General features: G+C 43.8%; 2 protein-coding genes across 2 annotated transcripts in view; one reads left to right on the top strand and one right to left on the bottom strand.

Moving 5' to 3' along the window:
- GLUD1 (glutamate dehydrogenase 1) overlaps positions 1 to 4744 on the top strand; it is a 29305-nt gene extending 24561 nt beyond the window's left edge. Inside the window, exons 11-13 of the mRNA XM_064662494.1 lie at positions 759 to 850; positions 2670 to 2732; positions 3381 to 4744. Of these exons, the coding sequence (XP_064518564.1) occupies positions 759 to 850; positions 2670 to 2732; positions 3381 to 3500 (275 nt within the window). The 3' untranslated portion in view covers positions 3501 to 4744. The remainder of the gene's footprint in view (positions 1 to 758; positions 851 to 2669; positions 2733 to 3380) is intronic.
- Positions 4745 to 17876: 13132 nt separating this feature from the next.
- On the bottom strand, positions 17877 to 21256 carry ADIRF (adipogenesis regulatory factor). The gene is made up of 3 exons (XM_064663850.1): positions 20973 to 21256; positions 19290 to 19352; positions 17877 to 18444 (listed from the first exon to the last, which is right to left on the bottom strand). Exons 1-3 carry the CDS (start codon positions 21031 to 21033, stop codon positions 18338 to 18340), a joined length of 231 nt encoding a protein of 76 aa, XP_064519920.1. The 5' UTR covers positions 21034 to 21256; the 3' UTR covers positions 17877 to 18337.
- Positions 21257 to 26342: the final 5086 nt, after the last annotated feature.

Here is a 26342-nt window from a genome sequence, read left to right as displayed (position 1 = left end):
CACAGAGAGAGGAAGCTTAATGGAGAAGTACTGGCGGATGTTGCTCCATTTTAAGCAATATTCTGTAGAAAATGTGAAAATCTTGAAACAGAGGACTTCACAAAACATACATGCATGATTTTAAATATAACCTTTTCTCTTAAATCATACTTTACAAGGTGTTTCTAAAGTAGTTGAGAGTTACAGAAATTCTCCTTTAATCAATGTACAAAATCCCTTCCTTAGCTTCCAGATTGTCTTATCTTGAATACTCTGTGATGTTGGTTTAGGGATTTCAGGAATTAAGATGAAATAAATATCAATGAAAATACCAAAGCACTGCTCATGTCCTAAGGGAAAAAAACCTAAAATTCCACATGGGCTTTTTTTTTAGCAATTATTGTATATTCCAAGTGCAATATGGGATAATTGATTGCTTTAACTTCAAAAAATAGTTTGTCTAATACTATCTATCAAGTTAGGAAAACTAATCCAGATTACTCTATCAGTTTGATAAGATTAGTAAAATCAGTAAATTGAGTTCATTGCCTTGTGACTGTACTATAGTAATACTGGAGTCATTCACATATAAAACCAGAAAAAAATCAGTATCTTTCCCTTTTTTTAGAAAACAAAATAAGATGACTTCCTTTACCCACAGCCCCTATAGCCTGCATTTCATGCCACTGAGTGCTGGAAGTCTTGGCCTTGCCACCTCTGTTAGGGAGCACATTCCTCTCCTTGTCTGTTACCTTGCATCTATTTTTTTTCCTTTCTAGTGTCTGTCCAGGAAAGCTTGGAAAGAAAATTCGGGAAACATGGGGGAACTATTCCAGTTGTGCCTACAGCAGAATTTCAGGATAGGATATCGGTAAGTAGCTGCTGCTGGTTTTTTTTACTGTTAAGGTAGGTGTATCCTGATATTATAACTGCAGTCTAAATTTTACCATTGTAGCTACCATGGAGCATTTTTCCTCAAACAAGGCATTAACACATAGTTAGGCTGATGGTCAAATAAATAAAGCAAGCAAATGATCTGACCTGCTTAAGAATACTGGAAGTAAGCCATTTTTGCTTTCTTTTACTTGAGCCTGTGCAAAATGCCTCTAATATGGTAAAAAAGCTACAGTTTTAATACAGATGCATTTTGTATTTTGGAGATCTTGTTGATATAATTTGCCCGGATTTCCAAAAAACTTTCAACAAGATCCCACACCACAGACAGTTTGATATGTTTTTTTCTGTCACTCCAGATTAAGGGCTGGGTGAAAAGTTGTAAAATGTTCCTCTAAGACTGAATTAACAGGCAAAGAAATGTCAGGTAAAATTCATTGTTATCTAATGTGTAGCAATACATGGTGGGGAAATTTCCATATAAAATGATGGGTTGTGAGTTCATCCATTTGCATTCAAATGGAAGTTTTGGAGGTGATGACAAAATATAAGCTTAGAAATCCATAGCAATCAAAAAGCAAATCCAGCATTAGAAATTATTCTGAAGTGAAAATACAAGACTGATTAGTGATGCCACCATATAAATCCACTGTGTCTGCCTTCTAAATACTGTGTGCAGGTTGAGTCTCTGCATCTTCAAACATTATAGATGTGAGAAAAGTTCAGAGCAAGATCACAGGAATAACCAAAAGTATGGAAGCTTCTCCTACATGGAACAATGAGCTAACCTTGGTCTTACTGGCCTGAACTGGTCAGGGGGTGGAGACAGTCATCTATAGAATGAGTGGTGTGAGAATAGGCAGGTGAGGGTATATAGTTCACCATATGGAGTGGTTCAAACAGAACCAGCACAGTGAGGCACAGAATGAAGAATAAGGGGATGGTTCCTAGCACAGCAGACTGTTCTGCCAAGAGATACATGGAAACTGAAAGCATCAGTCAGCTTGTTTTCAAACACAAGTTCAGGAGGAGATGGAGCAAATGATGGGGTATTGAAGCCCAGTGAGTTGTGAAAAACATTAAACCATGCTTCCTTGGGAAGAAATCAGGGGAAATGCATGTGGACTTGGACTACTGTCAAGTGATAGAAATAGATTTTAGCCTGATCCAGTATGATGCTAGCATTTTCATACACATTAGGTTTTATGGATAGCATTCCTGATGGTTCTGTGGCTTAAAGCAATTGCTGGATCTCAAACACAAGCTATAGAAACTGGCCTAGTACTTTCTACTTACAGCCCGAATAGGTATTTGAGGGAAAGTGTATATTTTGTATACTTACTGCTCTGTGTATTTAAATTTTAATGGGAACAAAGTTGTTTTGGAGTTGCTCAGGGCTAATACAATGTGGAGAATATGAATTTGGGATTTATGCCCTTCCTAAAACCTGTCTTCAAAGCGATTGCAAGAAGCTTGTAAAGGTTATTGACTCTTGGGAGCTTTTTTGTTTAATATTTACTGTGCATTCTGAAGGCTGAAACAGTAGTTACAACATCAATAAAAAAATGCATCATGCATCTAGAAGCTATAAAAGACTTCAGTGCTTACATTTGAGGTTTTAGAATTGAATTGGCCATAACTAGCTCTTCAAGTAACACAGTAAAGGTGATTTAGATTCTTCACCTATCTTTAAAAGGGGTGAGAAAGCTTCAGTAATTAAGGGAATCCAACATGTCATTGTCCCTAATCCCTTTATGTTTTGGATTAAACCCTGATTTTATTCTCTGTTGTTGCAGGGTGCATCTGAGAAAGACATTGTCCACTCTGGGTTGGCTTATACAATGGAGCGTTCTGCCCGGGTAAATATTGCATTACTGTACAGACTTATACGAGAGAAAACTCACATGACTTTGGGACAGCTTTTGAATAGGTTGTACAGAATTTCTCTGCAATTAAAGAATAGATAGACAATACATGATAATGGGAGTTACCACGAGTATGAAGTACTTCTGCTCTGTGCCATTATGGCCACCATTAACTGGTTATAGTAAACATTAGAGATTAATACAGGAAATGAAGAAGTATTTTCTAGTAGAAACTATAGTAATTAAGAAATTTTCAGTTGTCTTCCTGTACCTGGCTAATCTGGAACACATACATAAGAGTGCTTTACTTTACCATTAGCAGTTTTAGATTAACCCCTCTATGCTGTGTTTTTATTTAATGGGACAAAACCTACAGCGAGAGACAAGATGTTTCAAGTATGTGAGGTACATATCAGTCTAAGACTTGAAAAGGGCTAATATAGTAACATGGGAAAGATTTTCTTCCCTTTCAGTTATCAGTTATAAGGGGAATCAAGACATTTTATGATTGATCCACAAAGAATCAGAGCTCTGATACCAATCTAGCAGCTCCTTTTACTCCTAACTGGGATCCTGCAAGCAAAATTGTTCAGCTCCTAGGGAGAAACTCACAGAAATAACATGTAACCTTTTCTGTTTCAGCAAATCATGCGTACTGCCATGACATACAACCTGGGTCTGGACCTGAGAACAGCTGCCTATGTCAATGCAATTGAGAAAGTCTTCAAAGTGTACAATGAGGCTGGTTTGACCTTTACATAAACAGGCCACGACCGCTCCTTGTTGTATCCCACCCCTCTCGCTGTTAATGTACCCTCTTCTTGAGAAAGCTTATCACAAGTTTACATGTAACCACAAAATTTTCTTTTCTTCTGACATTATAGTGGATTCTATTCTCAATTAGTTTCAGTTCCGAACTAGTCTTTTTTACAATAAAAATCCATGGATTAGGAAATTGTATACAAGTATGTATCTGAAGACAACAGTTCATCTGCACTTGTGGGGGCCATTCTGGGTATTTCGCCTACAAAACAAAATGGTACATTTTATATATGAAAGAGTGGTCTTGCCACCTGAGCCACTTCTCAGACTTCAGATCAGATACTGTACTATATGAGCACTTAGCTCATTATTACTTCATGCACTTTTGTTTAATGACGTAATTTTGGCTTCAGCACTTTCAGTAAGGCCTTGTATGATCAATGCTGTGGCATTGTCAAAGGAAGAACGGGCCTCCAGCAGGGATTAACTTTGATAGGAGTCTAGTTTTTGTTTGTAGTAAAGCTTCAGGCCTGATTCTCTTTAGGCAATATTTTTTCTTTAACTGTGCTGCTGTTACAGGACTGCCTTTTATCGCTTGTTCAAGCTAGTTTGACTGTCATCATGAAGTATGTAGCGCCGACAGACTAATATTTTTATAAGCTGAAACTATCAAGCAACTCTAGTTATGTTTTTAATCAAGTATCTACATAATTATTCTGACTATAGGTCGTTTCCTTTTTTTAAAAAAAGGGATATTCTGAATTTGGTAAGCAATCATACTTAGGTTTTTTGGAATTCTTTTTCAGTCTTTCCTTTCAGAGGCTTTCTGAAAATTGGATACTGCCTCAATGAACAACTGAAGTGAAACTGAACCCAGAAATCATTGGCCAAACCACAGAGGAGCTAAGATGCTGCTATAAACTTAATCCACTGTCTTAACACACACGGCCTTTTTTTTTTTGGTCATAAGGAGGTCTTGAAAATTTTGAACATCTTGGAGTACAACAAAATGGACCTCAACCAAATATTGTGGATCAAGCACAGTTTTTGAGGTGTAAGGCTTTTGTCCCGTGGAGTCCCCTTGAAGTGCCAGATGTTATTTATGTAATGAATATGAATGTTTTTTTTAAAAAGACAACTAGTCCCTCCCAGAAACTCATGCTTTTTTCCTAACTACTTTGTAACTGCATGACATAACCTGGAGAGAGAGCAGTTATTAAAAAAAGTTGACCTTTCCAAACCTACTATGCTGGTGTATTACTGTTTTCTATTTCATGCAGTAGCTTTCTATAGTTACAATCAATCTGAAAATCTTCACAGCACACTTGTCTATTACATGCTCCCTGCTAAAATGCTGCCCCTAAGTTTTCTTAAGGGGCTCACTAATACTTCTCTTGAACTTGCCTGTCAGCAAGACTTTTAAAATTGGATATATTTGGTAAATCATTTCAGATCTTTTTACTGTGTCTTCTCAAATTTGTGTGAAGAACTATTCTGGTAGTTAGCATGGAGCAATAAACCTGCGTGGTACATTTAATTAGTGGCTTGCTCCATCATATATACCAATGTCTAGTTTTATAAAAGTACTACAGATCACCTAAGTGCAGCATATATATATACACACACATATACTGACATCATTTAAAAAATGAGAACCCTTTGAGCTTGAGAGAATTATTGTGATCGAGGTGTGGATCTCTAAATACAAGATCTATATCCTAGATCATATTTTTCAGTGCAGTTTTTACGTAAACATTTATTATATAGTAAAACAAAAGAAGTATTTTAGCAATTCAACTCTGACAAACTGTAACCAAAACTTGGAGACTAAAAACCTCACAAATAAACAGTTATATTATTAAAAAGAGAAATAATCTTAAAAGCAGCGTTGCATTACCTGACAGAAAATTTGTTAAAAGCAAAATGTGTACTGTTGTTCTCCCTCCCCTGCTTCATTTCCTCTACAGATAGTAAAGCACAACTAGTCTGGCTGTGCAGACTTGAAAAACGGGACCTTTTCAGTGCTGGAGCACACAGAAAGTTGGCACAGATAGCTAACTGGGGTATCTTCTACCTCCTACCAACTTGGAAGGGAAAAAAAGCCAAAACCTGCACAATGCCTGTATTCCCCAATTCATTTGCATCTTCTGGTCTTGTATACACACACACTAACACTTCTTTTCCCAGGTGAGAAAAAGCAGACCTCCCACCTAGCATGATTTTACCAATCCCAAAGAGGAGCCCTGAAGGTTGACTGAATCTCTCCTCAGCCAACTTGGTTGCAGTGGTTCCTGACCTCCAACAGGCATTGGAGACACGAGAGACATGAATCTTAGCATAGCCAGGGGCTGGTATAAGGACAACTTAGGGTACTTTTAATCAAAGAGTTGAGATTCTCAAGGCGACAACGCTTGGAGTCTGACTTAAGATTACCACACATTTGCTGATTTGCCCTTTGCTTGAAGCTAAGCACAAGAATCAAACTCATTGATTCCAGACTTCTTGTGATGGCCTGCTGGGAAGTGTTCTTGTACATTAGGACTACACTGGTTCTGATCCTTGTTGACCTCAATCCTAACGTGATCAGACAGTTAAGAAAAGAGTCACATGTTCCTTATCACATTTTGTAGCACAGACCTCTGCAGAACCAACAACAACAACAGAAAGAAGAAAGTGGTAAAATTTACTACAGTTGCTATGAGTTAACGTGGGTTTAGAGGCTTAAAAGCAAAGCAGCTCTAGCCATTTGCCAGGCCCTAGCCACAGCTGAAAAAAAAGCAGTCACTCTCTGGGATGTATGTTATAAGTTTTGGGTTTTTTTTTTACTAGAACTGTTACTTCAGTTAGGTGTTAGACCCTCCTTATATATACACGTACACCCACACATGCAAGTCAACTGCCAGCTAACAAAATTGAATACAAGCAATACCACCTACATGCCACCTGACATTCACCAAGAAACTTGCCAGGTTGTTTGGCAGGGAGCCAGTCAGTACTTGAAGTTAGGTTTGAGCACAGATTTGAAACTGCTCTGAGCAGAGAACAAAGCGCATCCTCACCACAGCAGGTGTTTGTAAGCTCTCATTCACACTTAATACAGCACAGGTAAGTAATTTGTGTTACAGCATCACAGCAAGTACTCTGAAACTGCCAGTGAATTGCAGAAGGATGACAACTACGGTGTTCAGGGTTACATGCCACCTTGCAAACTACTAAAAGCAAAATATTTCTATTATGCAGAAGAGCAAGCAGAACAATCATTGTTCTATCCCAGAAAAGAACTCTGTGCTACACCTCTTTTCGTTGATGGCAACTGTCGCCATCAAAAATCAGAGCAATGGAAATTCTTGCTGTGTTTCCAAGATGCCAAGTAAGTAACCTCTAAATTACTCTGTTAGTAATTGACAAGTTTGTAGTTTCTTAAACATACCTGCTCAGTTTTGATTCTTTCAGCTGCTGTATGATTACTGTCCGTCAGTGTTTGACAGAATGTTGTGAATGCCTCCAGTGCCCCGCTGTGTGACCTGCATTGCTCATCCTTCCCTTGCCTTTTCCAGAGTTGTTGGAGTTGTACCAATGACCAGGCTCAGACAGCACTAAGGACGTAGTGGAGCTGAGCACTCTGCTGCCAGCAAGGCAGCATTCTGCTGCTGGCATTAGTTTTGAGTATCAGAGGGCTGTTGTACAGTGGTTACATACACCTTAAGCACACTTGAGTCTTCCTCAACTCAGTAGCTAATTGTGATTTTACCGATAAGACCAGAAGCACTAACACAGTCATGGAAGCAGATGGGTGCTTACCGTGTCTGGAGGGGGCTGTTGGGTGCTCAGCTGGTGAGACTTGTACACACACAAGTGATTTAGGCTCAGAGACAGAATGGGAGAGACCAGCTCTCAAGTGCTTGACTTTACATGGTGCCACTCTGAGCCATCATTTAACCCCCACCCAAAAAAAAAATAGAAGTGTTTGCATTAGTAGCACAGCACAACTCTAGCTGTCTGCTCTGTGAAATAATCCAGTCTTTCTAGACCAGTGATTTTAAATCTTTTTTTTAATGTATGTAACCAAAGGAATACACACAAGCCAGGCAGAGTATAAGTATTTTCTTTATTTAAGAGTACAGGTAGTAGAAAGTTGTTTACAAAAATTTCAGTGGTGATACATTTTTATCTTCATTGTCCAAAGCTTTTTCCCCACGAAGTTGCTTGGTTTGCTACATTTTTTACAGCTTTTTCACCGGTTTCAGCAACTTTGTAGACTTCATCAAGTGCTTTTCAAAGAGAAGAACAAAGGTAACTGTAGCATCACTGCAGTAGCTTTCCCTTTCCCACCAGGTGTGGGACAAAGAGCAAGGAAGGGTTGGGGGCTCTATCTTGGAGTTTCACTGCCTTGATATTACCGAAATAAACACAAACATTCCCTACCTTTCTGACCAGCATCCTTAGCCTGTTCTGCTGCTTGCTGCACAGTCTGGCTCACCGTGTCCACTGGAAGTAGGAGGGAAAAAGTGTCAAGCAGTCCTTACCCTTAGTTCAGTAATCATATTTTAAAAGGGTTCCCCTAAATGTTTCAGGGCTAGAGGATGAAGAATTACTCCATAAGGATGGGCACTCTGATCTAGTAGTGGTGCTATTAGAACTCTGTCCCTATCTCCCCGCAGTATCCATGTGTCTAGGTATAGATGAAAATTATAGATGTTAATGTGTGTTACCTACAGTGTCAAGAAACAAACTCTAGTAGAGAATTGGGTGTGATGAAACCTTCCTTTAACTGAGCCTGGCTAAGATCTGCTGAGAGCAGGCTGGGGCAGTTTGATTGGGAAAGATTCTCTAACTACATAAAGCCTGATGCTCATTGTCTTAACTGCTGTAAGGGCAGCACCTCAAAGATGTAGTGAATAGTCCAACACTTTCTCTTGTAGCTAGGAAAAAAAAATGTATTCTGTAAGAGACCAGACTAAAGGCATGGAAATGTTCAATAGAAGAGACATACTGTGACATGAAGAGCAAGAGAAGGTATTGTCTTAAAGGCCTGCAGCCTAAAAACTAGTAGTAAATGTTTGGATGATCAGCCCCCAGTATCTATGATGAGGAAAGTCTTGCTCTTGAGTCAGAAGTTTGGGGCAAATGGCCTTCAGTTGAACCTCTATTTGTTTTATTACCCTGGCTTCAAATACTACCTCTTAAAAAACACTATAGACACACTCTCCACAATATATACTGAAGTGGGGGCTGACTGAGCAAGCCAGATTCCTCATGGACACAGGAGAAGGAAGAAATACTGAGGTGAATAAGAATATTTAAGTGGACTGGGAGTGCCTAAAAACTTCAAAGGTCTCCAGGCTTGCATTGAATGGCTCTTCAACAGTGGTTGTTTTAAGTATCTCGTAAAACCCAGTGGCCTATTTTGCCTTGAGCTTGTAAGACATTTTCTACTGCTCAAAAGACATGCTAATTATCATCACACATCAGCTTTTGCTGCAGTTTCCTAGCATGGATGATGTTCATGGCTCATAAGGTGCAGCTAAAGGAAAATGCTTCCCACAGCAGTCTTGGGTCACAGCAGAGTTCGTGACTCCTTTCAGGACCTACAGGATAGGAGCTAATTTTAGATACTTGCAAAGCCCGGTTGTGCCACTCTGCACTTGGCAATAGCTCACGGGACTGTTCCTTCAGGGCACACCCAGGGAAAGCAGAAGTAGTTCAGAGACAAGGTAATTAATAGTTGCAGAACCAGCAGTTGGACAGTCTTGTTTTAGCTGAAATCTGGCATTAACTCCCCTGTATTTTCATTTAAATGGGGATTTAGAGGGTTCCTCTAGAATACTTCCAGGAGTTGGTGCAGTACTGACAAATTCAGTGTCACCTGCTGTGTGTTTACTGCCTGTCATCAAGGTACATGCAGATTGCACAGAAGTGGCCAAAGTCAGGCCAGTGCCTGGAACCTCCCACTGTTGTTCCAGGATCCAACTCCAGCTGGAAGAGCCATCTGCAGCACAGGACTTGCTGGGAAGATGTGTGCAGGGTTCAGGCAAAGGGCTTCTGATTGAGGATGTCCAAAGAACTGTTTCAGCTTCAAGTAGTTGGGACAGAGAGGAAAGGACTGCAGCTACTATTTAAAAACTTTGCTCTTGGAGTTTGTTGACTCCTAAACACTTAATTCCATCAGCTGATTGAGATTACTACTCAGCTCCTTCAAGGTGATAAATATCATTCCTAAAACATCCTTCTTATCTTCCAGCATAGGAAACCGTAGATGTTTCCCCAATGTTAGAGAAGTTAGGAATATCAAAAAAACCCACAGAAACATGCTTTTCTAGGGCTACTGTACTGCAAAATCAGAAAGATATCTTCATTTGAAAAACAGATGGTTACTCTCCAATTGCCCACATCCTCGTGTTTTTCTTTCGTGCTTCAGCATAAAAATATCTGAATTAAGCATAAACATTTTCTGGAAAAGGGGGTGAGATTTGCATCTCCTTAGCAAACTAAAACTAAGTATTGGTAAGTAAGACACGGGCTTCCCACTTGCTTCTTTGAGCACATCACCTGCAAGTGGTATTTCCACTGTATTTGAAGTCACAGACAAAATAACTGGTTTCAGGAGTTTACCCAAAACGTCATATAAAGAAATACAAAACAGTTTCCACTGCTCATGTACTGAAGACAAACATTTCAGGAATCTCAGCAGTGCAGGTCTGTGTTAAAGCTCCACTAACAATGGCTTATTTAAGTGGCACATTTCACTTTGGGGCCAGTTCAGCCAACCTCTCTGCAGGAGTGAACTTGTCTTGGGTGCCCTGAACCCCTGCAACTGCACTTGTGCTTTGGTGGGGTGCGTGACTGCAACACTGACAGCAGATGACTTAACTGTGCCTATCTGTGCAGCACCAAGCAGATCAGAGCCCTCAGAGTTCAGGAAAATAATACACTATGCTACTACGCAGCTTGTATTTATCGTGGCTGTTCCTGCCAGGAAGCGAAGTCCTAAATAAGCAGCCTTGCCTCCCCTCTCAGCTTTTTGCAGTCCTGTCATCAGTGCGTCATCGAGTCACCCCCGCAGTGTGAGCCAGCATGGGAAAAGTTGTTGGAAAACCAATAGCTAATATGGGACCTACATTTACTATAGTGTTAGGGGGGTTGGAGATTACAGGCTGTACTGACCCCACCCTTCAGGGAAACATCTATAGAGTTCATGCCCCAGGGGCAGATTTGCTCCCAGCAGCAGGGGCAGGAGCGGGCAGATAGTTTAACCCCCAAGGCAAAGGAGGAGGGAAAGCAGCAATTTGTATTTACCTGCTGCCTGTGCAGCACTTTCTGCCTGTTGCACGGCTTCCTCAGCAAGCTTCTTCCCAATCCCGAACATGGCTGCTCAGTCCTCTCTCCCCGGATGAGATGGGCGAGTTTATCCCTAAGTTCGGTTCTGTTACACTGTTTGGCAAAGTGCAGCTTTTTATAGACAAAGCAGGACTCCTCCCAGTAGTTAGAGGGCAAATGCAAACTGGAACAGGGAAAAGTCATGAGCCCTTACTGGGTGATTAATATATCAGGCATAAAAGGGTGAAGGGACATTTATGCTTGTTATGTTTTCCTCCCCGGGGAGAGGGCGTGGATTAATCAGCAGAAGTTTTCCATAGCCCAGGAATGAAAGCTTTGTTTTTCCATGTCGAGGAGTTGGTAAACAGCATGCATGCCACAGCTGTCCCAACCAAAGGCTCCCGAGCCAGTGCCGCAGGGGGATACACAGGCTGGCACAGCCAGTCGTGAACCGGGCAGAAAAACATCGCGTTGCAGAACACTCAGCTGGAGAATTGCTTAAATCAACTTCGGCGTTTCAAAACCTTACATAGAAAAGTATCCAGTTTCGGATGATTCTTGCCCGCATTCCTTTGCCTCTCAGTAGGACTTAAAATTCATGGTTATAAAAAGGAATGGGAGGAGCTAACCCTGCTTTTTAAAGCATCTGATGAAATCTTTATTGCGTTACACAAAGCTCATAATTTTGTGGTGTGTCATAATTAATACTTTAACCTCTTATTTCCGAGGTCTGGCTCAGCAGAATAGGTTTGTGTCCTTCCCCACAGCAAGTACTTTGCAGGACCTAGCACGGGCTGCAGGGCCTTGGGCATCAGCAAAGGTCAGTGGGGTGCAGCCCCACAGCCTCAGCCTGCCCTCACCAGGCTCACATCACCCACCCAGGTGACAAAAAGTTGAGCTGCCCAGCCTTGTTCCCTGAGACTGAGCCAATGAGATGGGATGTGGCAGGGGGTCAGTGGGAGATACGTGGTCCCCACAGCATCTTGGTTCATCTCACAGGACACCAGCCACCCAGGAGCTGATATCACACCAAAAGACTAGGCTTAGTTTTTTCTGGGATCACCTGCCCTCTGGCAAAACTGCTTTTATGCCCTTTCACACAGGACAGGAGGTTTCACTCTGTTGATCAAATAATTGTTGCTGGAAATGGCAGGGGAAAAAGCCTAACCTACCTTAGAACAAGGGTTTATTCATCAAACTCATCTTCTACCTGCAGCTGCCACCACAGCAGGCTTTAGAAATCTTGATCTCAGGCATGGCACTTCATGAACAACTGTTCCTCTGCAATGTCCCTTCCAGCATTACAGCAAAAGTTCTGTTTTATTACCACCATCACAGTTTATTACAGACTACAAAGTCCTACTTAATGTTAATTAAATGTGACGTAGAGGGGTTTCTGGGGAGGGGTTTCTAGGGAGGGTCTTCTCCATTTTATCTTCTAACGGCAAGGAAGGGATTGCTCACCATATCTAAAAGTAAATTCTATCAGAAAATGCTCACAATAAAAAAGAAGTCAAGGGTTGTGTCATCAAGTCAAAGGTTGTTAACCAAGTTCAAAACAGACCTACAATGCAGGAAAAAAACCCTCTGAAGTATTTCAGATAACTCAGACCAGCATCTGACCAATGGAAATTCTTGGCACAGCAGCCAAGAAGTAGAATGCACACGTTGTTCCCTGTGACATCCTCAATTGCTCGTGGCTGGCCTTGTTCACGGAAACTGCAATTTCCTAGTCCTACTCTGCTGCTGCTCCAGTTACTGAGAGGGACAGATACGTGAAGACAGCAAGACTCAGAGCCAGCAACAGGTTAGTGTATTTGTCGAAGCAAGTGCTTATATTGTCACGAGACACTGGAAATACCCCTCTTCATCCCTTCCTTACTACAAGGTGTATGACAGTTCCTGTTCTCCCACACTCCAGTACTGCAAATACGACTCCTTTTTTAAAAATCCACATCATCACTAGTTCACAACAACTTCCTTGAAGGCAGATTGGTACAGCATCAGCACTGATGCTTTGGCTTCCCAGTGAACATCAGTACAGAAATAAAATTACAGAGCCAATCCTAATTATATTACATCGACGCACTGCAGGTACATACTGAGTTGTAACATGGGAGAGAGTGCCATTGCAATACTGCCTTGCAGACAGGTGAAGGTGATGTTTGCATCACAGGAGTGAAAACACAGCAATAAAACACACCACAGTTCTCAAATATATAAAGGACCTTCCTTATGTCACTACATAAAGCCACAGAAGACCACTGAAGAGGCGCAGATCTTTGCAGGCACCAGGACTTCCACCGGGAATGCATTTAAACCGACATTAGGTTGCACTCAGTGCAGGGCTCATCTCTATGCATAGATCTGGCTCTGCTCCCGAACACACAGACAAAGCCCAGGACAGCGCCCAGAGTGAGCAGAGCCAGGGCAGCCTGCTGAAAGCGCGGGGCAGAGCTGCCAAGGCACAAACACAAAGGCTCCCTGAACTCAGCCACCAGCCAGCACGGGCAAACACACCGAGCTGGAGAGCAGAGGCAAAACCCGTCACCCTTTGCCACGACCACGGGCTGCAGGACGCGCGTCCCCCAGGCTGGCTGGGCACCAGCACTGCCAGCACCCACCGCCTGGAGCCATCTCAGCCTCTCCCACCGGGTCACATCCCACCACAACGCAGCGACAGCACCCGGAGGCAGAAATCACAGCACCAACACGCACCCGCCGCCCTCCCCCAGAGCGCACCGCCCGCACCGACACCCCGCATGCCCGGCTCATACCTGCCCACCACGTCCACAGTCAGGAGCTTTCCTGGGCACCTCCCGCAGCCCCTTTAAAGCCTCCCCAACCCCCGCCCGGCTCAGCTGGCCAGACCCAGCCCAGGTGCAGAAAGTTTTGGGGAAGGACTCCTCTGCCCCAGCCCAGGTGCAGGAAGTTTTGGGGAAGGGCCCCTCTGCCCCAGCTCAAGTGCAGTAGGTTTTGGGAAGGGCCCCTTCCTGCAGCAGGGCCCTTATTTGTCAAACGTTGTGGGGTTTTGAGTGAAGGGTCAATGTGTGCAACGGGTAGGAGATGAACTTCAAACATGAAAGGAAGGTCACCTTTGTCCTGTGGACAGCAAACCCCACTGTTCCCATGGGCTCTGGAAGCAGACAATGCTGGCAGGCCTAAAAAGGAGCTGGACAACTTTGTTCATAAACAGAGACTCCAGGGGGTGCTGGGATGTGTTCTCCAACATTGTTAATCCAGCAATCATGATTATTTGGGAGCATGAAGGAAGTGGTGCCAAGAGGGGACCGGTTTGCAGGGGTCCACAAGTCACCTGTCCCATCACTGCTGTTTGCTGCTGCTGGGGGTGGTCATCTGGCATTTTTTCAGGTCGTGGTGAAACGGTATGACACAGGCAGAGTGTGCAGCCTGCACAGCAGCTCCAGCATGTACCAATGGCATGTGGGCAACAGCACCCAACACACCACCAGCTTATTCATCTTCAGGTTTCTTCATCTTACTTCTAGGAAGGCAAGTTTCTCCTCGTGGACGTGCCATTCCAACTTGTGCCAAGCAGCTTCTCCATGATATCCTCACAAAACAGCAAGCTGTTCCCTCACTCACACTCCACAGGCACCAGCACCACTTTGTCTGTGGCTCCTTTGCAGAAAAAAGCAGCCTCTCATAGCAGCCACCCATGTCCCACCTGTGTCTTGTCCGTGTGACCTGTGGGTCTGGCATAGGGACATGGGAGGTGCCACAGAGGGACGTGAGAACCTGATCAACTGCCAAAAGGGTGATTTGGGAAAAGGCGTAAAAGCAGGAGGGTTAGTCATAAAAACAAAGGAGATTGTAAGCTAGACATGGGAAGCAAAATGGCAGCTAAGGGAGCGAGATTTGAGAGCAGGATCCAGGGGAACTGAGGCAGAGTGAGGTGATGCAGGCAGGCCCTGGGGGCTGCTCATGCCAAAGCCAACACAAGAGCAGCAAGAAGGGCCTTCCTTACCAAGGGCTTGGTTAGTATTTCCCACAGCACATCTCCCTGCACAGGCAGTGAGTCAGCTGCTGTGCTCAACAGCTGTACTACCTGTGGTCCAGCTTTTACATCTGCTCTGTTCTCCCAGCTTTACAATTAACCACGAGGGCAAGAAATGCTCAAAGGGCCCTCACAAGGTGCCTGGGCTGGGAGCTGTAAAGAAAGGAAAAAACCCAGAAGTGTTACTAAATAGGAAGAAAGAGCTATGCATAAAAAGGGTTTATTTGCACGAAATTCCTGATGATTTCCTACGTGAAGGCAAAAGAGAGACTGAGCAAGCACCACATGTGTCACGTGTGTGTGTGTGTGTACACTAATAGTGTGCACTACCAACAGCAGCTGAGGGGCTGATATGAAGCAGGAAAAGCATCTATGAAGCAAGGCTTAGGAGCACAGTGAAAATGGCTTATGTACATATCTTTTGAGGGTCTTGGCCCCAGGGGTGTGTGCATGTGGATTCCAACCCAGCCAGAACCCCAGCAGTGCTCCCCAGGGACACAGGTTGGGCCATCTGCTGTGGCTGAAATGTGCACAGAAACCTCAAAAAGGCACAAACACAAAAGGGTTGGGGGGAGAGGACAGGGATTTAAAAAAAAAAAAATCACCTTTGCATTTTGCCACATGGTAGGAAACTACGGCTGCAAAGACAGATTTCAGAGAGCTTGGATTCTTGTTAACCCTTGGAACATCAATCAAAGCATTCACCTGAGATGAGTATTCCTGTTTTCTTGGGCAAAGGAAAGAGCTGAAGGTGGATTTTGAGCAGTCTGGTAAAATCTGTGCCCCTTGTTCCCCTGCCCTGCTGATCGGTGAAGGCGAGATGGCAGGGACTGCATGCCCTCCAGTGTCCTGGGAACTTCTCTGGAGCATTGGAGTGGGGCACAGAGCAGGAGGTGCTCACACTGGGCAGCCTAGCCAGGCTGAAACATGAATCTCCTTTGCTCAGCATTTCATAGCTCGGGCAGCTGCAGGCACACCCAGAAGCAAATTTTAGGAAATTTGAGAACTCAGGTGTTAGACAGCTTCACAAGCACAGTGTTGATGGTACAGGAGCTGGTAGGAGCTTTAGGGATGTCTGCTTTGCTTTTACACAACATCTGGAGCCTTCAGGTGAGATGGGAAGGCACAGTCCTGTGTTGGGACATGGGTCCTTGTGTGATGCACAAGGAACAGAGAGCCCCAAATGCTGTGACTAAGGCAGGGACCTTATTTGTGGAGCAAAGTGCTTAAGTTTAGACCTAGAAACACTTGCCAGCAAGTGACTCAGACTCATGGGTGCCTGTGGCACAGCATTCACTCTTGGAACAAAAGAGATGTGAAATACTCTGATCAGGCTCCCGACAAAGCAAAGACATCCCTGTGCTGGAGACCGGGAGTCAGGAGCTGCCTCCAGGTGCTTGTTGGCTGAATTGAAGAAGTGTCTTCTCTCTCGAGTCAGTAGGGGACCTCCAGTGGTCTCTCTAGCCAGGCAGTCCAGTCTCTACTCTGCCAGAGCTGCTGCCAACACTGGGCCAGAGCAGCGGGAAGTGACAAACTGTTAGTTACACTGAAGACAACCAGAATGAGGGGATACAAAGCTGCACACCAGGAGTCAGGGCTGTGGTCCCCATGAACAAAGCAGCAGGAATAGTGCCAGTAGTGTGAGGGGATAACTGGTTTTACTGGTGAAAATGCCCTGTTTCAAGGTTTCTTTTTGTAATATTAGCTAAGAAGTGGTTTGCAGCAAAAGAAAGGTGCAATGGAGAATGGTGTATGGGCCACTGTCACCCACAAACACAGCACTGGTGTCTGAGCCTAAAGAGCTCAGTCTCTCAAGATTTCACCATCAGGGAGGCAACCATGAAAAGTACTAAATAATAAAGTACTATTGAGGGTTGCCCAGTAACTGAGAGTGCAATAGTCTAATGCTTTTTCTGTGAGCTTGTACTTGGGTAAATATTTAGGCTTTTAAAGCTTTAAATGACAGGAGACATTGCATAAGGACACTCGGTGCAAAGACCTGGACTGTGTTGACTCACAGATGGTCTATTATTTATAGGGTCCTGTAAAGGCCTTTCAGTTCATGCATCCTTGTGCAGATTGCAGACAGGGGTGGTCTTTGGGTTCGGGGATGAGCCAGTCTCTCCTAGGACTGCATTCACAAAGACCAGCTTCCAAAAAGCCCTGGTCAACCACAGCCTTTGGTCAAGAGAGGCGAGGCAGCAATACCTCAAACAGGGCTGGATTGCCCTATTTCATTGCAGCCAGATGGCTTTGGTCTTGCTTTGAATTTTTTTTGTAAGACATAAATTAGATTTTTACTGAAACCAGGCTGGTAAGGCTTCAAACCGGGAGGAAAAAAAAAAAAAAGGAAAAAAAATTCCCAGAGGAAATACTGCCTAGCAATGAGAAACTCCCAGAGGCCGAGGTAAGAGCACTTACTGTGAATAAGTGGGTATTAGTGCCTTCTGTTGACAGAGGCAGCACTAAGTGGGCATCCTGTCTGGCTGCAGCAGCCTCTGATTGCCCAGCAAGCAGCAATCTAAAATAAATATTTCCATCTCCCAGGCAAGAAGATTGCCCCCTTGCCTCTCTCGCAGCGGCTCCGTCCCTGAGCAGGCACCTCTGTGCAGCCCAGCCTGCCCGGGGCTGCCTTGGAGCGCCGCACACCAACTGCGGCTCAGGCACGGCTCAGGAGATGAGCCGAGCACCCCTCAGTGGGCTCTCTCGCGTCAGTGCTGCCAGTCGTCCTTAGAGCTGCGAGCGAGCACTGGGATAAAGTGGCCGGTTTTTGTCCCCAGGAGATTTAACAGGAGATGCGTTGTGGATAATGGTAACAAGAAATTTAGGTGGGCAACAGAGGGGTAGGAGAAAGGACAAGGGGGTGGACATCACAACTCCCATTCACTCACAGGCACCACAGGGCTCCTCTGCATCCCTGCAGGATGGTCACTGACCTCACTGGGCTTTGGATCAAACAGATTTGCAAGTCGTTGTCTGATCCTTCACTGAAAGCCGTGGTAAAATAACGAGATTAAATAACAAGGCAATGTATTTCTGAGTGGTGAAAATCTTACAGTACTCTTTATTTATCTTAATCTAAAAATACAGAAGATGGGAACAAACAAACAACTGACAAGAAATACAACCCCAGCTTAACTTTTGATTACTGGAAGAAAACTCAGTTTCATCATATGAATGTTCTGTTGTCCTGAAGTATGAACAGTTTCACTGGCTTTGTACACACACTCAGCAAATGTGGCAATAATGGTGCTGTTGTAAGAGCAGGGCAACAACATTGCTGAATCCCTTTGAGCCATGTTGATGATTGTGAGCAGATGTGCTAAAAGATACATTTTTTTCTCTGTGAAGGATGAGGGGGACCTTCCATCTTAGAATTTTGTATTTGAAGAGAGAAAAATTATCCAGATATCAAACAGCTTTCATTTTTCTACACAAAGGAGGAGGGAATTGCAAACCAAAGAGAGATTTATACATGCAATACTTTTAACTTAAATTAGCATCATTTTTTAAAGCCACATTTTTTCCCAAAGCCAGACATTGCTTCTGCAGCTTGTCCAGTCGCTTTTTCTACTCCATCTTGTGCCATCTTGGCAGCCTTGTCAATAGCTGCAAGAGAGGGAAAAAGATAAGCAGGAAGTTGGGAAAATGCAACGTTGTTTAATATTTATGATGGAAGAGAGGTGCGAAGATGATTAGACTACAGAAATGTAGAGATACATCTTTAAAAAAGATTTTGGCAATTTTGCTGCCTTCCCACCTAATGTTACCAAGTGCCCAGCCCACCCTTCTCATCACATCCATGGGGCCGTAGAGGGTGTCAGCTCTAAGGAGACACTGCCAATGCATTTTAGTTTCATCAAGCATTTTAGACCCTGAAATTGATAAGCCTCCCCTCATTCTTAGAAAGTTATTAAATTGTTTAAAAAAAAAAGAAAATTGAGCTTAGTTTTTAGTTTGACTTGTTGCCAATCCCCAGCAACAAGATGCCAACATTTTCCTGACAGCACCTTTCCAGCTGCAGGATCAGCTTGGATCAACCCCAGCTGCTGCCTCAGCAGGTGTTGGCTGGACCTGGATGGAGCCCTGCACTCAGGGCTGAGAGGGGGGTGGGAGCAAGATGTGACACAGGGCTACCTAATGCTCAAGAAAGAAGAGCAAAGTTTTGTTCATGTTGTTCCCACAAGTTTTCTAAAGAGGAAGCCAATGTCTGAATGCTGTGCAGGAGACTCAGTGTCCAGGGAGCGTCAGCTACTGCCTGCCAGTACCTGTGGATGTACTAAGCAACAGATCCTGAAATCCTTCCCCATGAGATTTCTAAAAGCTCCAAATTGTCACTGAAACCAAGGCCTTTCAGGCTGAGAACACCTGTGGGACAGTGGAGAATGAGCACTGCCCACTGCCACCTTGTGTTGAGCTGCTCCGTCACTTCTTGATTTGATCATTGCTCCTACCTTTCTGGCTTGCATCTGTAATCTGGTTGACTGAATCCTGAGTGGCCTGTCCCAGGCTGTTTGCTGTAATTAAGGTAAAAAAGAAAAAAAATCATTTCCAGCTGTTCCCCTTTATGATTACAGGAATTCCCAATGTCAGTTCCCTTTTCTGCACGCCCACAGCAGGCTATGCCCCCGGTGAGTGACCAGGCTGGTACAGAGCAGGCTGAGGCTGTGCCCTTTGTCTGTGGGCACCCTGGGAACTGTGTGTTGCCAGAGCAGCTTGCTATGAGATTAGTGTTCACCTAGCACCTATGGTCAGCTGAGCAAACCAATGACAGATAAGCAGGAGATAAAGAAGCAAAGATTAGCGGTGAGTTGGAATGATGACATTTAGCTGCAAGCTGCTTATTTTACACTACACTTGCTTTTATTGATTTCTAGCTTATTGTGCTTGGGGAAGGTTGGCCATGTAGCATGCATTTTCTCTGTGGGCCATTTGGGAATAGGGCCTCTTCCAAAATGGAAGCAAATGCATTAAACAAGAGCAAGACAGGAGAAGGGAGATTTTATAAACAAGATATAAATACAAGAAGAAGAGGAGAAGAAGCTAGAAACATAACAGATCAACTCCAGAATATAAAGCATTAAAAAATTGAGATGCAGTTGTAAGATACCTGATAGTTTATGAAAGAGCGAGGTGCCCTCTCAATGGCATGAATATATTCATACCATGGCAAATGGCAAAGACTATTTTATTCTTCAGAAAGGAATACTATCATGTTTGTGGATCTACTGTACACTTGTCCCCAGATATATGGAAACTTGCTCTAACTTTGAAGAAACTAGTAAGGTTTCTCACATATTTCAGCTGTACAACACAGTGTTTGCAGGATGAGAATCCAGGACCATACCTGATAAAAGTACACACTGCTAGGAATATGCTGCACACAAATACTGTAGGAAATACACTATAAAATGCTGGAGTAAGCTATACACATTTTTCAATCTTTCATTTAAAGGACAGGCTATTATGCTTTGCATTGAAAAGTTGATTTCCAATGCACAGCACTAATGATAAAAACTTGGCCCTACGACATGGGCATAACTACTACAGAAATGTTCATATGGGGTTTTTTAAACCCTGCACAGCCTGGTGATTACTGCTGAAGAACACAACAAAAACATACTTGTACTACATATTACTAACTGTGCATTGCAATCAAAGTAGTTATTACCAGAAGGCACTGACAGGCCAAGTGGCAAACATTAATCAAAAGTTAACTGCAACTTACTAAAAGGAGAGCAGGTTAAAAACCACTACAGAGCATGAGAAAAGACCACCCTGCGTAATGCAAAAGCTAAATACAGAAGGTTATTATTACCAAAAGCTGCTTCACTGCCCTAAAAACATTAATGTTTTGAGGAGTGATAGATGTTGGACAACGCTCAGCAGCCACAGAGGGAGCAGTGGGTGGGCAGGTGGAAGCAGCTGCCCACAGCAATTGGAGAGCCATGGCCAGCCTGGGCTCTTCCCTAGGTCATGGCCAAGACTTGCTTCCCGAGAAGGGAAGGAAAAAGAGGAAGCTGTGTCCTGCTAGCATTGATGCAGCTAATAGTGTCACTTCAGATCGTGGGTTTTCTGAGCGAAAGTAGCAACTAAACCCCCCATCCAAATATACAATAATATTTTATCTTTCTTACCAGCATCTTTTGCTGCAGATTCAGCCTGTTCCTTCAGTCCCTGAAAGCTTCTTCCCGACATTGTGGCTTCTGACGCCTGTTAAAAGTCCTCTGCTTTGATAAAACTAAGCACCTGGTGATGTATAGCACACTATGTGATAGTGTCCTGACTTGTCCTGGTTTTTATACATCTGCCACGAGACCTGCTGATTCTTTTGGGGGTGATTGGTACAATGGGTGGAGTTCGAATGTGAGGAATGAGAGCTGAAAATAGAGAAAAGTTGTTTATTTACCCTCCCTGATGAGAGGGTGTGCCCAGATAGAGACTTCTGCTTCATAGCACTGGCTTTGTTTGTTAATTTGTGGTTGTTTGGTTTTTTTTTTTTTAATCAAAACTGAAAAAAACCTGTTCCACCATCACAAGACAGAGAAAAGCCACTGAACTGAGCTTTATCAAGAATGCTGGAATACTACTGAAGTGGTAGTGCCTGGGCATGGCCAACCTTCGTCCCTGCCAGGCTCATTTCCTTCTCTTTCCTTCCTGAGAAGAACCTCATGAGAACAGAAACCAGCCCAAACTTGTTGTAGTTTCTAGCAGCTTTAATCATAATCCCCTTTTCTTGTCAGGTGGGATACTCTTAGATGGTGAGGGTTGTCACTTATGTGTACTTTTATAAGGAAGTGCTATTCTGGTCATCTTTCCAGTTGGCTGCTCAAGGTGGATTGCAAACCCCATCATCACTGAAGGCCTTGCCTGGGTGAGGCAGGTAACCAGTGCCAGCACTAGCAGTTCTCAGGGGAAGGAAAAAAAAAGAAGCCAAATTAGCAAACCCACCTTTTCCTAATATGGCTTTGTGGTACTGACTTTGTTAGCACAGAAATTATGCTTAAAATCACTTCCTTTCCTAGCATCACCACATGAATAAAAGTTTCTGGCTTTAACCTCTGGCACTTCCCAGGTTTCCTCTAGCCTTTGGAATTAATATTTCCTGCCATCAATCCCCAGTACAAAGGTGCTTTGTACAAGTGAACTATTGGCAGAGTTGGGAGCCAAATGGCTCGGTGGTTTTGAGGGGTTTGGGTTCCTCGTTGCCATTTTCCGGCGTACAAAGTGTCTCTGTTCAGATGGCCACATATTTGTCTTCCTGAGTAAGGATCTGTGTTGGGAAATAGGCATGAGAACAAGATGCCATGGATAAACCAGTGTGGGCACTGACAGTTCTCATAAGTTTAGTACTTCATTAGTACCCAAGTGAGGAAGAGTGGCAGAAAACAAGGTTCCCTCCATTCCTCTGCCGCTCCTGTTCCGCCTGTCATTTCAGAGAGCTCCTCTCAACTTTGGCACCACTCCTTTGTTATTTCCTCTTTCCCCCTCGACGGGTCAGTTAGAATTCTAATTATATATGCACATCAGGTATCTTTTTCAATTCCTTGCTGATTTCTTTTTTGGAATGATTTTCTTACTTGGATTTTCAAAAACTCAGATAAAAGACACCCAGCACTGTGGGGCTCCGGCATTTTTTTAACAAAGCCACTAACATGGACCTACTTACCTTTTTGCCCAAAGCTGAGAAGGCAGCCACAGCAGAGCCCACACCAAATGGGAGGATTTCAGCTGTTCTCAGCCCCTCTGTCAGGTCACTGCTGCCTTGAGTTACTCTGTGTGGAGTGTTAGTGAAGGAAGGAGGAGGCTCTCTGGTATCCATCAGGCAGCTTGTCACAGCTCAAGAGAGGACATGCCCAGGCTCCAGCAGCAAATACCTTCCAGCTGCCCTCCCAGCTCTTTTCTAAACTGCTGGATTTTCAGTGCAAGGGCCCCGCAGGTGCTGGCTGGGGTGGACTGTCTGAAAGGGACAACAGGAGTTTGGGAGAACATTTACAGCTGGTGTATGTTTACATCACATGTTAAACGTGCACCACATTATAGCAATATTTTAAAGACTCCTAACGAGTTCAGGTAAATATGGCTCTCCAATTCTCCTCTGACACCTACCTAGATTTCCCCAGCTCCAACAACTATTCTTCCAAGTGGAAATCTCAGCGTTTCAGACTCAACATGGATGTTTGATCTGTGTTGCTGCCTGCTTTACGTCCTGCTCAAAACATTAGGAAGCACACATTTCTGAGTAAAACCTACACTGCTGACAGCATAGCAGAATGAATTCCTTATCTAAGGTAATGTTAGCATTAATATTATCCTGATTCCAAACACTAAAAAGGGAAAAGAAAGCAAATTACCCTTGCCTGGTAATGACATGGCGTGATCATTATAATGCAGCCCAGAGCAGAGGGAAGAGGGACCTTTGGTACAGTAAGTACTTATTTCCATATGATGGGACAAATAGTCTGTGCATCAGGTGGCTTGCAGAGTTACAAAACCACAATAGAAAATTAATGGAACATATTGCATAATATTTATTCACTCTGTGAGTTAGCATTACTTGCCTAAAAATAATGATAAACCCTTTGAACTGATGTTAGATATAGATTAGAGTGCTCAGATACAAACAGGTTCATTGGGCACTGGAAGTAGTGGATAACTTCAAACATGCAGTCCAAGTATCTCTGAGTTGAATCTAAGACACCACAGGGAAATTAGAAATTGTTCTGGTTTCCTTTCACACATCTTCTGTGGCATCTTTGAGCACCACCCTCTCATACATCAGTAACAGGAAACCTCTTTTGCTACCTGATGAAGGTGAGAAGTAATTGATCAGAGCTAGAGCTTATGTTTTACACATGAAAATAGGCAAATGAGGTTAATTAATGAGAACCGTTGACATTTACTTGGGTTCTCTTAAATTTTAATTTTACCAGGGTTGGGATTTACAGACAGGTATGGTTTCCATCAGCAAGGCAAATGCAGCCATGTGTCAGGGCTGAAAGTTTTACACAGATCACTCCAGAAGTTAACAAAGTGTGCCGTGTTCAGCACCTGCAGCTGTGAAAAGAGACTGACAATAGTGTGGAAGGGAGGTGGTGTTTATGTCAATGAAACAGAACTGTTTTGAGAAATAGAATGGTTTGCTCATAGAAAGATATAATTATTGTAAGTCATATGTTAGTCATTTAAAGGATCAAACTAAAGTTGCTCTAATTAAGCTAAATTTGCCTTTCAGTGCAATACTGATATACAGTTCTGGGAGAAAAGTGGTCTAATTTATTCTTCCTTTAAACATCCTCCAGGAACCATTAGTCAGCTCTGCTTCAAAACATGAGATCACCATAAGGGCAGTGCACATAGAGTTCTTTACCTTCTGGTTTCTCAATCTTGAGGCAGCATCCAGGTGAAGTGTCATGTTTCTACCTTCTTCTGGAGCACCGAAACCATGCTTAAATACAGGGATTGTTGTGGAGTCTCATGATATCCCACAGCTTCAGGACTAGGAAAGAAAAAAAAAAATTGTCTGGTCTTTAACTTAGAAGGGGAAAGGCGAGAAAGGCTTGACTACCACCCTAAGATCTGGCATGGGACTGGGGAACTAAATAACTGGTCCTATCCCAGGAGCTAGGAAAGCTGAGGATGCAAGCTGGGATGTAAAGTCTACAGGAGAGCTGTGCATATTTCTCTAGGCACACTGAGATGAAGGAGCCCTGTGGCTCTGCCCTTCTGGCACACGGCTGTGCTGCCCACCCCACCTGGGCCCAGGGGGAGAGGAAAAGTGGAGAAGCAGAGCTGCCAAGCTTGCCCGGCTCCCATGATGGGATCCACACAAAAAAAGCAGTGCCAAAGACCGACAGAGAAACTTTGCACTGCTGCAAACTCATCTGGGCAGGGGTTTGTCTGATGTTCAGAAAGCTCAGTTTTAATCGGAGCTTTTTCTGATGTGCTATTAACAGTATGGAGTATCTTCTTGTGATTGGGTAGGGTTTAGATGCTTTTATGAGACAGTGAAGCTGTGTTTCAATATAGAAAAAAAGTGCCAAAGAGGTGAGAATGTGTGATTTTTTATAGAGAACAGTACTAAAAAAACAGCCCTTCAATTTTTTAATCAGGTGCTCTTTGAGTTCAGTTTTAGGACACGCATTATGCAGACACGAAAACAGGACTTTCAGATAAAGTGGAGTTTTAAATGTATTATTACCTGATTTGCATTTAAAGTAGTGGAATGCTGCTTGGGATATTCTGTAGAGAGCTACTGCTTCCTCTTCTGCATCCCAGACAGACACCTTCGAGAACTCAGGCCCTGCAACGCCCTTCAGCCCTCGGCTAGAACGTAACTGTGGGGGAGCTCTCAGAGGCTATGAACTCCATCAGAACAAATCACTTGATAAAACTTAACTGCAGTTTTACATGGTAAGTAAGTTTTGCTGTTACAAGGGGAAAAAAAGGTGGTTTTCAGCACTTTGTTGGTCACTCGTATGGTGAGGTTGACGCAACGCTTGGCAGCAACTGTTCCTGGCTCGTTGGATCCCCACAGAGGTCGGAGTGTGAGCACCCAGAGTCACGTCACTGGGGACAGACTGTGGCCCCACCGTGCCTGGCACCAAGGGCTGTCTCGGCACAGAGGGATTGAGTCAACAGCTTGTGTGAGAGCGGTGTCACATGTACGAAGTCCACTTAAATAATTCACAGGGTGAGATGAGTAAGAGAAACTCTTGATTGCCTAGATCATGATCTGTCAGCAAAAAATTATTTTGCTAGTATCTGCCTCCCTCAGCTTTTATCTGGGGCAAGGGGATTCCCAGCACTTCCTCAGTGAAAGCAGCTTCTCCTGTGGGATGTTTTCTGATGCATCTCCTCCATTCTTTCACCTTTCTCTTTCTTTCCATCACCTCTCATTACATTTGCTGGAATATTCCTTAAAAGCACAGACTCCTTTTCCATGCAGCCAACCAAACAGACATACAGCAAAGTTTAGTTGAATAATTAATAGATAATCTTTTGTCTCTTTTATCACAGACCCTTCTGCCTCAGAACAAACAAGTGTTCACCTTTGTTTCACCTCTGACAAAGGTGGCTCAGACTGGTACCTCTGCTCCCCCTGGCTGGGTGACAGCTGGTCTGGGGAAGGGAAGGAAACAGAGGCTCGCTGAGCCATTGCATGGGCACAGCACTACTCTGTTCCCACTCACTGTTGCAGGGTACTCATGGGAGGAAACTGCATGTCCTGGTCTCTGTCTTCAAGACTTGTGATTGCCTGTGCAAGGTGCATAAACACTCCTCTGGGCTCTGCAAAAGGACTAGACCAGGCCTGGGCAGGGGCTACTGCAGGGAAGTGCCTGTCCAGCCCAGGCACAGGGCAGTGCTCACACACTCCCAAGCAGCTACGGAGCTCAGTATGGCAGAACAGTGTCCTAGCCCTCTAAGCTCAGCAATTATTGGTCTCTCCTGGTTTAAGCCCTTGGAACAGAGGTGGAGCCTGCTTGAGAGATGGGCATTTGGGGAGC

Source organism: Pseudopipra pipra, chromosome 8 (assembly GCF_036250125.1).
Source record: "Pseudopipra pipra isolate bDixPip1 chromosome 8, bDixPip1.hap1, whole genome shotgun sequence".
Classification (NCBI taxonomy): domain Eukaryota; kingdom Metazoa; phylum Chordata; class Aves; order Passeriformes; family Pipridae; genus Pseudopipra; species Pseudopipra pipra.
This window is presented reverse-complemented; position numbering and strand designations above follow the sequence as displayed.